Consider the following 13,351-nt stretch of genomic DNA (forward strand, 5'->3'; position numbering starts at 1 on the left):
CTTTTCCAGCTTCCCTGGTGACTTAGACCATAAAGAATCTGCCTGCAATGCAGGAGGTTTGATCCCTGGATTGGGAAGATCTTCTGGAGAAGGGAATGGCTACCCACTCCAGTATTCTTGCCTAGAGAATTCCATGGACAGAGGAGCCTGGCGGGTTACAGTCCGTGGGGTCACAAAGAGTCAAAACATACACGACTGAGCTACTAACATGCACATACTGGCAAAGAAAGCTGTAGTTCTGGAGAGAGACTGGGCTTGTAATTGATGAAATAGGCTGCGTCACAGAAGAGGATCTTAGGGAGGACCTGACTCCCCAAAGCACTGGGTCTTCTGAACACCTGAGATAGAGCAGATTGTTCACTGCACAAAGACACACCGCCTGGGGATGGGTTGGTCTAAAACCCAGCCTCTCCCCTTCTCACAAGTGTCCTGATGTGAGGTTGGGCCTGGAGAAGCGGGGGTGGAGGAGGTGGCGTTTCATCTAGTTTTTACTGAGGTGTCACGTGGACTAGAGGCAACATTTGCAGAGGATGGGGGAAGAAGAGGGGCTGGGTTTCAAGAGGGAAATGGAAAAGTATCTTCCCAGAGGAAGTGTCCGAGGGAGAAAAAAAAAGACCACTGTTACCAATGAGGGTTCTTGGCCTTCTTAATCAATTGAAATTGATAAGAGGCCAGACAAGGAGTTCAGGCAAGGCTTTATTGGGGCTCCTGCTATAGCAGGGGAAAACTGAGGGGGGTGGAGAACAACTTCCATTAAGGAGGGGCTAGCTGGTCCCTTCTATGGGGTGAGGGTAAGGATGTGTCCAGGGGTGGGGTGGAGGGGCGGCTTAGGTGGTTTGCCCACCCCCTTGGTGGAGTATGTGTGTAGTGCCCTGCTTTTGCTCCTGGCTCTTCGGAAGTGGCAGTTGGGCTTTTTGGTCTGTTTGTATCTTATTGTCCAGAATGTGCCCCAAATGCGCATGCACGCAGTTATTTTTAGTCCCTCCTAGTTTCTTTACATTTTGTAACTGGAGGAGACCGATTGGCCAGGTGCAGGCATTACTGCACTGCAGCAAAGGGTCTCAGGTCTCAGTAACCTAGAACAAGACACACATCCTGCTTGGCTGAGAGAGAGACCCTTGGCCAAGGAGGGACGACTGAAACCCAGACGCCTGGTTCTTACCTAAAAGTACCTGAATATCTAGGCTGGGAGGAATCCTGAGTCTTGCACCAGGAGGACTGGGGTCCTCGGGTCTGTGGAAGGGGAAGGGCCGCCAGGACCGCGGGCTCCTGTGTCCCAGATTAGAAAGGGTTGAGTTCGACGGTTTGAAGGCTGAACTGCTGGTGATGGAGGCTGTCCCAATTCAGGAACGATCAGGCATGAGCAGCCAGGGTCCCGGGAGGAGGAAGGAAGGAAGGAGTCAAAGGCAGAACCGGCGGTTAAACAGTTTTATTTTCTGTTTAAAATAGAAAAGGAGGCGGGGTGGGAGCTTGGGGGTGAGATGGAGGGGCCGGGAGTCGGCTGTGGAACCAACGGGAGGCGCAGCCCTCACTCCCGCTTCCGCAAGTGGATGTAGATGATGCCGCTGGCCAGGGCGAGGGGGAAGGCCACCCAGGCCAGGGCGAAGCAGTAACCAAAGCTGCCCCCCAACGGGCGCTCCGCCAGGATCTCTTCGGCGTGAATGGCGTAGATCAGCGCCCCGGTAAACACCGCCAAGCCTGCGGGGAGACGGGAACCACACGTCACGCTGGACCCGCATAACGGGACTGCATTTCCCAACAACCCACGGGGCAAAGAAACCGCCTGAGGACGAGTGCGCAGCACCACTGCCTACTGGGAGTTGTAGTTCACTCCTCTAGCGCCGCGCCTTGGGGGATGCTGCAGACTGGACTTGGGCAATTTAGTTAATCTTTCTGGGCCTCCGTTACTCATCCATTACATGGGACGATAATACCTACTCATCCATCCATCCATTCAAGGAATATTTTGAGTGACTTTACACAAGCCAAGCACACAGGTAGTAAATTAATAGAATGAGGGAACCTAGAAACGTAATGCTCCCCCACATTGATAACTATGATTAACTTTGCTCTTTGCACCTGAAGTCAAAAAAAATGAAAAGTACATAAAAATCCCTGAAGTGTCTGATACAAAGGTTGGTCCACAAGAAATAGCAACTGGTTGACATTATAAGACCACTACTATTATGATTTAGAGTTCTCTCCTGGTGTTATTAATTAGCTACCTATCCCTGCTAGCCCCCCTCCGTCCCTGGGATCTAGATTATTCGTCCACAGCCCGTTCCCCAGCCCTGGCTCCTTGAAGCTCTAAGTGCCAGCTGCCCCATGACTCAGAGACCCACAGCACAAACCACCACTGAGACACTGAAAACGACAAGTCCCTTAAGTCCCTGGGGCAGAGAGGTAGCCAAAGGCAGAACCTCAGGTGGTCTTTGTGTTGTTGAGAATTGTTTTCTTTCATTAGGTGTCCATTCTTCCCCTGCCCTCCCCCCATCCTCACAGGCCTCCTCCCTTCCTTTCAGTTCCCTGGGGAACCGTACTCACTGGTGCAAAGCTGGCAGAGGCCAGTGGCATAGAATAGGCCTCCTCGCCGCATGGTGTAGAGCTGGAACATGAACAGGATGAAGGAGAGACAGCAGAGGATGAGGGAAAGCACCATGAGGACTTGTACTGCCTTCAGCCAGCCTGCAATAAGGAGATAGATGGGGAAGTTACAGCAGGTCCAGAGTTCCAGCTCCACCTGCTTGCTCATCATTGCTCCCACCAACAGTTCTTCCATTTAGTCATTCACCCTCAGATACTCAGTAGTTATCACTTATTTCAACTTTGATCCCTGTAACTTTCCTAAATTCCCTTAGGAATTCTAGAAGCCGTTTGCAGATTCTTTAGGATTTTCTATATAAACATGCTCACTGGGAATCGAGACAGTTTTACTTCTTCTTTTCCCATCTTTATGCCTTTTATTTCTTTTTCTTGCCTTGTTGCATTGGCTACCTCCAGTATGACATTGTATAGAATTGTGAGGGCAGAAATTCTTCCTTTGCTCTTAGGGAAAAAGCATTTAATCTTTCACCTTCTTTGACTTAGAAATTTCAGCGGATGCAGCTCTGCCCCTTTAGAACTCAGATGCATCTGACCCCACTTCTTTTGAACCTTGCAAGGATTCAGTCTCACCTCTTTAGAATCTCAATGTGGTCCACCCCATTGGAACTTGGATAGCGTGGTCCCAGCCATCCATTCAGAACACCTGTCCTGTCTCTTTAGGACTTTGGGAACATAATCCTGTCTTCTCAGAATCTTGGAAGCTTTCCCCCCATTCCTTAAACTTATAGCATGTGGCCTCCACTCCTAAATCATAGGGAGTGGGGTTTTTAACCTCAGCAGGTAAATAATCTGCCTGCAGTGCAGGAGACCTGGCTTCAATCCCTGGGTTGGGAAGATCCCCTGGAGAAGGGAGAGGCTACCCACTCCAGTATTCTGACCTGGAGAATTCCATAGACTATATAGTCCATGGGGTTGCAAAGAGTCGGACACGACTGAGTGACTTTCACTTCACTTCACTCTAGAACACGAGCATACTTCCCCCTACCATCCAGACAGGTGGGCCATCATACATCAGCCTCAGTCACTCAGCATGGGGACCCATAACCCACCCACTCAAACCTTGGGGGGTTCCCAATCCTTGGTCCTGGGAGGAGACAGGGTTGCCCTTCCCTTCTGCAGACCCATCTGCAGCGCCCCTCGCGCCTCACCATTCTCGCTGACGTTACTGCAGGCCCACGTTTTGTTGTCGCTGTTCCACGTGCAGTCATACCAGAGATTCAGGGACTCCTTGCCGGGGAGGGTCCACCAGGACTGGGGTGGGCAGAGGACCAAGGGCATAGTCAGGGAGACTAGGCAGGATTGGGAAATGGGCAAGGTGCCATGGGAAAGCATGGATTTAATAGGAAAGTGTGGGGTGGGGGCTCGTCAGGGGAAAGGGTAGGGTGAAGGCAGAGCTCAGGAGGGAGTGGTAGGGTGAGGGGGCGGGGCCAGAGTGACAGGAGGGCCCCCTCCTCCAAGTTGGCTTACCTTGTCCAAAGTGGCCACGAAAAGCAGGATGAGAATGAGGATGTGAAGGGCAGAGACCACCAGCAGGAGGAGTGACATGGCTGTGTTGGAAGCCTGAAGCGGGACGTCAGGAGACGATGGTCACTTCAAGAGGTTGTTGGCACAGGGGCAGGTGAGATGCCTGAATTCTAGTGAGGAAAGGGGCTGAGTCCAGACTCCCAGGTCTAGTGGAAAAGGGGGCTAGGAGCCCCAAACTTCTGGTCTGAGGGAGGAGGAGGTGGCTGGGGGCTAGATGCCTGGTTGTGAAGGAGGAGGGAGCTGGGGGCGGGGACTCGTGAATTTCCCAGGGCCTGGAGGGGGCCAGTGATAGACTTGGGTAAGGAATGAGTAGGACTAGCAATCTGGCTCCCATCTCTGCAGAGCCCTGTCCCTGGGGACATATGCGCAAGGATGTGAAAAATTCTATTGCTGCCTGTTCAGATAGATCAGAAGCTGGGGGCTGACCCCAGAGATGGGCAATCTTGACTCACCCCACTCCTCTCTTGGGGTGGAGGGAGGAAGGGGGACCCGGTGAGTCATCTGGTCGGTGACTCATCCCCCCCCCGCCCCCCCCCGCATGCCTCCAAGCACCAGGGAAACCCCAGCCCCTGTCTATGCCCACGAGGTCCCCACCCCACCCTGCCCTGCCGCCAGACTAATGTCTACTGGACACCTTGTAGGGAAAATGGACAAGATCCATGTTGGGGGTGGGAGAGGCCTGAGAAGAAGGAGCCAGCCCTCATGACCCTTCAGTGTCCAGAAAGGGCGGCAGGGGGTGGTGGCGGGTGGGGGCTGGAGTGTCTCCAGACTTCGGTTGTTCTCACGAGAAGCCCTGACCTTAGGGTCTTCCTGGAGGAGTGGACAGCCATAGAGTAAGACTGCAGGAAATTTTTGGGTGGGTGGGAGGGACTCTTCTGGGAACCCTAAAATCCGTCGGGCCCCACCCCTTTCCAAGTCTCCACCCCAAGTGCCAAGAGTTCACTTCTTAAATTACAAGGATTTCCAAGCTTCTCCCAAGCTGGCGGGGGTGGGGGGTGGGGATGGTCTCCTTTCCAAACTGCTGCACATCCAAGTAAAGAAAGAAATCGCAGGCTGAATAACGGATTGAAAACTTACCGAGAGCGGCAGAAGTCAGAGTTGAGTCCGGTCCCTCGATCGGGCCTCCGTGCCCCGCCCTTCTCTTCTCTCCTTCCACCCTCTCGAGGCCCCCGCCTCTCACCGCCTTTCTCCCTCCCTCCCTCTCTCTGGCTCTCTCTCTCTTTCTCCCCTCCAATTCCGGAACCCTCTCTTTCCCTCTCTCTCTTTTTCTCGCCTTCTGCCTCTTGTCTCTCTCTCCTGTCCTCCCTGTCTGTACCTCGATCCTCCTCCCTCTCTCCTTACTCTCCTGGTTTCTCTTTCTCTGGTCCTCTCAATATATACTGACCCTTTTATACCCACCCTCACCGCGCCCAGCTGAGGTCGGCAGCCAGAGGGAGGGACCAGGCACTCATGTTCCTCCTTTTCTGGGCCCCCACCCACTGCCCCGACAGGCATCTTCTGGGGCTTCCCCTCCTGCGGTGGAGATGACACGTCCTTGGGGAGAAGGAAACAGAGCTGGGGCCCTCAGGTGGGGCAAGCATCACGGGTGAGAGGATCTGATTTTCAGGCCTCTGCTCCCGGACTTGTCCCGGGACCGACATCTGCTTTCCCTGATGAGGCTTAGGACTGGATCCTTAGGGGGATGGATGTCTGGGCAGGGAGACCAGATTCCTGCAGCGGGGAGTGGGCTGAGGACTTGTCCGGTTGGCACCCTGGTGGGAATCGGGATGGGAAATAGGGAAGTGTGGAACTCTGGAAGGGGCAGGAGGTGGAAGTTAGGAACCCACGGCTACTGTTTCCTGCCTGGGGGACCTTGACCAATTATTTCAACTCTCTGAACCTCAGTTTCCTAATCTAGAGGTGGGTACAATACTACTTATACTACTGACAATATACTAATGGCAATGATAACAAGTCTGATACTTATTCTAGACAAACAAGGTAATACCAGTACACTAACACACCTAACACATTTTTTCTTTTCCTCATCAAACATTTATTGAACATCTATTATGAGCCAGGAGTTAATAATGAAGAAAACAGATGCGAGCCCTGCTGTTCTTACGGAGTTTACCTTCTAGTTGAGCAAGAGAGAGAATAACACATCAGTACAGAAGATAGACTTCAGGTAGTGGTAGGGCTTTGAAGGAAATGAAATACAGTGACACTGCTAATGATGGGAGGCAACTTTAAAAGGGTGATCCGGCAAGGTTTCTCTGAGGAGAAACCTCATTCTGAGATGAGACTTGAAGACAGGAGTCATTTGAATGCTGGAGGGAGAGGAAGTACACAGGATTTGAGAACAAGCTCAAGTTGTTTGGGGAGCAGACAGAAGGGCCAGTGTGGAATATAGGGAACTAGAGGGAGTGGTAGGAAGGGAATTCAAAGAGAGCCCTTGAAGCCTAGAGGAGGAGTTTGGATTTTATTCTAAGGGTAGTGGGAAACCATTGGAGGGTTTTAAACAGACGTATAGTACCAGGGACTTAATGTTATTAATAACTATTATTGTTATCATTATTATTTATTCTTAGATTATTGAATAAGTGTGGGGAGTGATCACCACTATGTACCTGGGTCTCTATGGAGGGTTGGGTGCTTGGTGAAAAGCAAGGGACAAGGAGCCAGGTGTCTGGGGTCCTGATGTGGAATTAAGAGCTGGAGGACTGAAATCCTGGTCCCCACAAGGGAAAGGAACTGGATGATGGGATGTCTGGGTATCTGAGGGAGCTACAGTGAGAGGGAGGGAGAATGGTTGGTTATCTGGGCTCCCTGAGGGGGTGAGGGAGGGGCAGTTCAGTGACTGGGTGGGTACTCCTAATCCTAACCCAGAACCCTAACCCGGAAGCTGTTATCACTATGACACAAGCTTTATTCATTATCTGTGATTTTGGGCAGGTTATTAATCTCTCTATGCCTCACTTTCTTCATCGGTAAAATAGGAATAATAATAGTAAATACCTTAAGGAGCAGTGCTTAGAGGAGTGCCTGGCATAGAGAAAGCACTGTTGTACGTGCACGTTATACCAGACACTGGGACACGGGAGATGAGGTGTCTGGGATTTGGAGAAGGGACAAATGTTTGGGTCCTTTGGGTCCCAAGGCTGAAAAGTTGGGAGTACAAAATGAAGGTCGCTGGGGGTGGGTAAAGTAGTTACATCTTTGAGAAGGACAGAGACTGGAGGTCTGAACTCAGTTCTCCAAGTAAGTTAGAAAGCCTGGGTCACTGGGGGGGAAATGAGGGACTGGAGATCGTTCTGTTCTTCAAGGAGGCAAAGGGGGCTGGACCTGAGTCCTGGGAGGAGTCTGGGAACCAGGGGCTATAGAGATGGAATTTGAGCGGGGGAGGTGGAGAACAGGAAGCTAGGACTCTGAATCAAGCTCCCAGAGTGGTATTAGCGCCAGGTTGGGGTACCCTGGAGATGTTTCGGGCAGGGGGTCCCCCATGCTAGGGCCCTACAGAAGGGGAGAATTAGGGTACCCGAGGGCGGTGGTGGAATCGTCCCCTCCTGGGCCTCCAAAGCCACGAGCTGAGCGCCCGCGGGCCTTGTCCTCCCACAGGAAACCGCAGGCGTTGGGCACACCCAGCCTGCAAGGAGCGGCGCCCACAGACATACAGCAGGCTCTGTGAAGGCCCACGTGGGCAGCGGGCGGCAGTCAAGGGAGGGGCGTGCCCTGAGGAGCTCGGGGGCGTGCCCGGGAGGGCGTGCCCGGAAAGCAGGGGCGGCACGGAGCGCCCTTGGCCCCGCCCACTTCCGCCTCTCAGGGCACGGACAGCTCTGGCAGCTGAGGGTTTTGGCAGTCTCTCTCGAGGCCGTTGGCCGCGCATGCGTAGTGAGCGGCTTCGAGGACTTGAGGCGGTGGTAAGCGCTCCTCTCCCTCACAACTCCCGGCAGCGGCACCGCCCGCCTGCTAATGAAGCCTCAAAATAACGTGGTCTTAATCAGCTTAAGACACGCATCTCTCGCGCTTCATCCCGAAGGACTTCGGCCCAGTTCCAAAGCCTTCCAGATGTTCCCCTCCCAGCCCTGCCTCCACAGACTCTTTCAGCTACTGCCTCTCCCTCCTGGAAACACACAGCCTACCCCTCACAACCCCGTGCTCCCCACACAGATCATCTCGCCGGTTAGCCTCAGCTCCCCCTACATGTCTTGGGAACCTGCGTCCTTCCAGCGCCCTCCCGCCGGGTCTCTCACGTGTTCTTCCGGCCACGCCCCTCACCACCCCCGAAGCCCCACCCCTCACAGGGTCCGCAGCCCCACCCTTTACAGGTATTCTTGTCCCTCCACTCTCAAAGCTCCGAAGTCCTGCTCTGGACTGTTATCTGTGTCCCTGCCTTCGTAAGGTCCCGCAGCCCCAGCCCTCTCCAGTCCTTCCAGCTCTGCCCTTCCCTCGCTAGCCCCGAAGCGCCGCGCCTCAGGCTCACGCAGCCCCCTCTCCTCTTAGGCCCTTTCAGCTCCGCCCATCCTAGTCCTTCACAGCCCCGCCCCTCGCCCGGCCTACAGTCCCGCCCTTCACAAGGCTGACGGTTCGGCCCTCACAGGCCCTCCCAGCCCCGCCCCTCGCCCGGCCTACAGTCCCGCCCTTCACAAGGCTTAAGGTTCGGTCCTCACAGGCCCTTTCAGCCCCGCCCATCCTAGTCCTCCACAGCCCCGCCCCTCGCCCGGCCTACAGTCCCGCCCTTCACAAGGCTCACGGTTCGGCCCTCACAGGCCCTCCCAGCCCCGCCCCTCGCAGGACTCCCGAAGCCCCGCCCCTCGCAGGACCCCCGCAGAACCCCCCTCACAGCCCCGCCCCTCGAAGTGCTCCCCTAACTCCCGACCTCTCTGAAGGCCTCGTCGTGGCCTCCTCGGCCCCTCCTCCCCAGCCTCCCCTCCCATGGCTTTCTTCGGTGGCCTTGGTCCCTCCCCGGCTGCTGTCCTCAGACCTTCATTGGCTCCTTATCTCCCCAGTAACCAGACCACAACACTGAGCTTGGAGTACCCAGGACAGGTCAGGCACTCCAGCAGGTAGGGACCGGGCCTCGCTCTCCTCAGCCGACCGGGGCGGGGGTGTCCCCTGCCTCTGTGATGCCTCCTCCCCAAACAGCCCCACCTCGGAGACACCGAGGGCCTAGAGGACCCCGTGCTAGAGTCAGAGCCGCGACGCAAGACAGAATGTGAGAGGTGGGAGGTTGGGAAGGCGTGGGAAGAGATCTGACAGGTGCTCCGCTCTGACTCACTGGAGGACTTGAGACTCAAAGAGAGGCCAATTCTGGATCACCCTCTTCCAGTGCCTAGTCCCTCGCTGTTCATCGCCCACCCTCCTAGCCCTCTCCTCGTCGTCTGAAGGGGTCCTGTGTCGCCCCTACAGGAGCCTCACCCTCTTTGGCCAAGATGCCTTTTGGACTCTCGGCTGGGAGCACTCGCTCCGAGGATGGAAGCGAGGCCTTCCTGGAGGGAATAGGTAATTCCTACATTCTTTATTTCATTCATTCTTTTCCTCGGTTTTCCCATGTTTCAGGTCCTGTGCAGCGGGCCCCTGGGGACCGGGAGGGTTTTTCAGGAGCGCCCTCTGGTGGCTAAACACACTTACTCCAGAATGGAGGTGGAGCCGGGCCTGGGGAGTGGGATGGCCAGGAAGACTTCCTGCAGAAGTTTGAGTGAGGCCCAGAACTTCTCCCAAGAATTACCAACAGGAGAAGGAAGGGAAGAGTGTTTCCGCAGAGAGAACAGGATGTGACTAGAGCAAGGTTTCTTTACCTCCATATCGTTGACCCTTGGGGTCAGATGTCAGATCATTCTTGGATATTAGGGGGAGAGTTCTGTGTGCTGGAGGATGCTCAGTGCACCCCTGGCTTTTACCCACTGCATGCCAGTAGTACCCTCCTGACCTTCCCCTACACTGTGGCAATCAAACATGTCTCCAGACATGTCCTTAAAGGGGCAGAATTGATCCTGGTTGAGAACCAGTGGGCTGTGGGGGATGGGGAGCTAGTGGATGGGACCAGAGAAGTGTGTAGGGTCGGGTTTGTGGGGCCTGGAACCCCAGGCTGTGGAACTGCAGCTTTGGAGGTGCTGAAGCACAGGGAGGTCTGTGACCTCTCTAGACATGGAAAGACCCTCTGAGGCTGTGAAGGGAGGCCAGGAGGTTGGGGAGGAGACTGGGGTGATGGGATGCCATCAGGTCCAGGCAAGGGAGGTGAGGCCTGAGCCAAGAGGATGGGCTGAGAGTGAGGAGGCAGGAGAATGGAGCTGAGGAAGGGTGGTGGTGGGCTTGAACAGGAGGGATGTAACAAGAAAAGTGTCCGCCCCCCCCACCCCGGGGGGGGGGGTACTTGGCACATGTCCTCAGCTTTCCCAAGTTCTAGGTCCTGTGCTTCTGGTCCCTGAGGACTGTGAGGCTTCCCTGGAGTGCCCTCTAGTGGGGAAACAGAGGCATGCCCAAACCCTGGACAGAAGTGGGTTTAGGGGGAAAATGCGGAGGTCAGCTTAGGGTACAAGCAGTATACAGGGATGAGGAAGCTTGAGAGATACAGGAACTGAGATGCAGCCCTAGAGTGGTGCTGGAGACTGGATCTGCAGTTCAGCTGCAGTTGGTGAGCCCCTATGGGAGCCAGAATTCCTAGGGTTTGGAGAGGGAGGGGCTGGGACCTGGATTCCTGTTGAGCCCCTTGCCTGGTCCCACGCCTCAGTGGACTGGGAGCTGAGCCGACTGCAGCGACAATGCAAAGTGATGGAGGATGAAAGGCGAGCCTACAGCAAAGAAGTCCATCAGCGTATTACCAAGCAGCTGTGAGCCTGGGTCCCTGGGGCCGGGGAGGGGGCTGGACTCCGGTGTCTGAGAGGGGAGGGCAGGCTCAGTGTGTCTGGACTTTAGTGATGCGCAGCCCTGCCCCTTTCTGGCTTCCCCTCACCCTCCCTGCCTGGGCAGTGAGGAGATCCAGCGCCTGGAGGGGGTGCGACACAAACTGCAGGTGCAGATCAGCATTGCCCAGAGCCAGGTCAGGCGGTTGCGGGACAGCGAGAGGCTGGAGAACATGGGTCACCTGCTCAAGTGCCAGATCCGGGTGCAGGCCGAGGTCAAGGAGCTGCAGGCGCAGAACCAAGCCCTGGACAGGCAGGTGGGTCCTGGGACCAGACTCGGTGGATCCTACGCAGGGGCAAGTGTCATAACCTCTTTGAGCCTCACCTTCCTCATCTGAAAAATGGAGTTATTGAAAGCATCCTCTCCAGGGAGTTTGTGTTCAGGCTCCCATAGGAATTATGAGTCTTTACTGCTTAGCACAGCCCCATGCCTTCAGAAAGGTGGTTAAGAGGGAAAGAGTCACCTTCCGGAGTCAGTGGACCCTGCATTATACTAGAATTCTGGTCCAGGCGCATCAGAGCTGTGTGACCGTGGGCGAGTCTTTGTCTCTCCGGGCCCTAGTTTCTTCATCTGCAAAAAAAGAATGTGGGTAATGCAGCAGAGTCTAGACCGATTTTTCATCCTATTGGCTTCAAGATCCTGTTATTTGACCCTGGAAACAATGTGACTTTTCTAGGCTAGTGTTCTTTTCAGTTTTTAGGACCACGACTCACTGTGACACAGTTCATATACAAAGAGATGCATATGGATGTAAACACACACACATACAAATATATCAGAAACAAAAGTTTCCCCAAATAATACTCTTTTCCATGTGGGATCCATTCTATTTTCTTTCTTTTTTTCCATTCTATTTTCAATTCTACTGTTCATTTTAAAAAGTTGCTTGCAAAAAGAAAAAGTTGCTTGCCAAAGGACTTCCCTAGAGGTCCAGTGGTTAAGACTGCCTTCCAATGCTGGGGAGTCCTGGTTCGATCCCTGGTTGGGGAGCTGAGATCCCGCATGCCTTGAGCCCAAAAAACAAAACATAAAACAGAAACAATATTATAACAAATTCAATAAAGATTTTAAAAATAGTCCATATCAAAAAATCTTAAAAAAAAAAGTTGCTTGCTGAGACCAACAGATTTCTTGCACACTACTGGATCACAAATAGGAGATTGAAAGTTGGTTATCTTGGTGGGCTGTATTAGTTTGCCATTGCTGCTGTAACAAATTACCACACACTTGATGACTTAAAGTAATACCAGTGAATTATCCTGTAGTGCTAGAGGACAGAAGTCCAAAGTGAGCTTCATTGGGCTAAAGTCAAGGTGTTAGCAGGCTGTATTCCTTTAAGAGCCTTCAGGGGAGACTCCATTTCCTGCTTTTTTCCTGCTTCTAAAAGCTGCCTGCATTCCTTGGTTTATGGCTCCTTTCTTTTAAAAAATTTTTATTCTTAAAATTATGTATTTTATTTTGATAGTGCCGGGTCTTCATGGCTGCTCTTGGGCCTTCTCTGGATGCAGCAATCAGGGGCTACTCTCTAGTTACAGTGTATGGGCTTTCCCTTGCCATCGCTTCTCTTGCTGTGGAGCATGTCTAGGGTGTGGGCTTCAGTAGTTGTGGGCACAGGATTAGCTGCCCAGCGGCATGTGGGATCTTAGTTCTCCAACCAGAGGTCGAACCTGTGTTCCCCTGCATTGGCAGGCAGATTCCTAACCCCTGGGCTGCCAGGGACGTCCCTATGACTCCTTTCTTTATCTTCTTAGCCAGCAATGACCGGTCGATCTTTCTCAAGCTGCATCACTCTGATGCTTTTGTCATCTCTTCTTCTCTGATTCTGACTCCTGGTTCCCTCTTTCACTTGTAAGGACCTTTGTTATGATATTGAGCTCATCCAGACAATTCAGGAGATTATCCTTGAGTTATCTCAACATCCTTGGCTTTATCACATCTGTAAAGTCCTTTTTGCCTCTTCAAGTGACATAGTCACAAGTTCTAGGAATTTGGATGTGGACATCTGGGCAGGAGAGTGGTTGGGGGGGCTTGTGTGACTTGTCGCATGAATTCAGCAGCACCCAAGAACAGCTTCTAAGTGCTTACTCCCATTTTCTGAACCTATTACATCAGAAACTGATGACAGACAATCCTTGTATTGTACCAGTTCATAGAAACAGTCTATGTAGATACAATTTTTGGAGGGGCATAAAATTTAGCATCCATTCATGTTAAACTATTAGCAATCCAGGAATAAAAGGAAATTCCCCAAATTTGATGAAGAGCAACTGTAAAACATCTACAGCAAACATTATATTTGATAGCAAAACATGTAAAAAAATTCTCTTTGAGATCAGTAACA

The 13,351-nt window shown here is 53.1% G+C and overlaps 3 protein-coding genes across 8 annotated transcripts in view; 1 reads left to right on the top strand and 2 right to left on the bottom strand.

The window, feature by feature from the left end:
- ODAD1 (outer dynein arm docking complex subunit 1) overlaps positions 1 to 13,351 on the top strand; it is a 40,330-nt gene that overhangs the window by 8,682 nt on the left and 18,297 nt on the right. For 2 of the 5 annotated variants that reach the window (XM_081515404.1, XM_081515408.1), the window contains exons 1-5: positions 7,992 to 8,289; positions 9,117 to 9,173; positions 9,517 to 9,609; positions 10,838 to 10,937; positions 11,077 to 11,266. In XM_081515404.1, the coding sequence (XP_081371530.1) occupies positions 9,540 to 9,609; positions 10,838 to 10,937; positions 11,077 to 11,266 (360 nt within the window). In that variant the 5' untranslated portion in view covers positions 7,992 to 8,289; positions 9,117 to 9,173; positions 9,517 to 9,539. Of the gene's footprint in view, positions 1 to 7,991; positions 8,290 to 9,116; positions 9,174 to 9,516; positions 9,610 to 10,837; positions 10,938 to 11,076; positions 11,267 to 13,351 lie in introns of those variants that run through there. The other 3 variants (XM_081515403.1, XM_081515406.1, XM_081515405.1) reach the window with 2 other exon arrangements.
- Positions 1,415 to 5,490, bottom strand: EMP3 (epithelial membrane protein 3 (MAM blood group)). Of its 2 annotated transcripts, none has more exons than XM_081515427.1 (5): positions 5,206 to 5,490; positions 4,072 to 4,164; positions 3,753 to 3,855; positions 2,545 to 2,685; positions 1,415 to 1,698 (listed from the first exon to the last, which is right to left on the bottom strand). In XM_081515427.1, exons 2-5 carry the CDS (start codon positions 4,147 to 4,149, stop codon positions 1,529 to 1,531), a joined length of 492 nt encoding a protein of 163 aa, XP_081371553.1. In that variant the 5' UTR covers positions 4,150 to 4,164; positions 5,206 to 5,490; the 3' UTR covers positions 1,415 to 1,528. The 2 variants fall into 2 exon arrangements, with proteins under 2 accessions (XP_081371553.1, XP_081371552.1); XM_081515426.1 differs by having other exon boundaries at positions 4,072 to 4,238.
- ZNF114 (zinc finger protein 114) overlaps positions 11,383 to 13,351 on the bottom strand; it is a 53,591-nt gene continuing 51,622 nt past the window's right edge. The window contains exon 6 of the mRNA XM_081515411.1: positions 11,383 to 11,580. The gene's annotated coding sequence lies outside the window, so the exon portion shown is untranslated. The remainder of the gene's footprint in view (positions 11,581 to 13,351) is intronic.

This window comes from Giraffa tippelskirchi, chromosome 7, assembly GCF_054371585.1.
Source record: "Giraffa tippelskirchi isolate mGirTip1 chromosome 7, T2T-mGirTip1v1.2.pri, whole genome shotgun sequence".
NCBI lineage: Eukaryota > Metazoa > Chordata > Mammalia > Artiodactyla > Giraffidae > Giraffa > Giraffa tippelskirchi.

Excerpts from the sequence above, each read along its gene's own strand:
- EMP3 (XM_081515427.1), bottom strand. The coding sequence starts at position 4,149 with ATGTCACTCCTCCTGCTGGTGGTCTCTGCCCTTCACATCCTCATTCTC. Across the intron at positions 3,856-4,071 it reads TCGTGGCCACTTTGGACAAG|TCCTGGTGGACCCTCCCCGG; the intron begins GTAAGCCAACTT and ends TGCCCACCCCAG. Across the intron at positions 1,699-2,544 it reads CCTCTGCCAGCTTTGCACCA|GCTTGGCGGTGTTTACCGGG; the intron begins GTGAGTACGGTT and ends GTCTCCCCGCAG.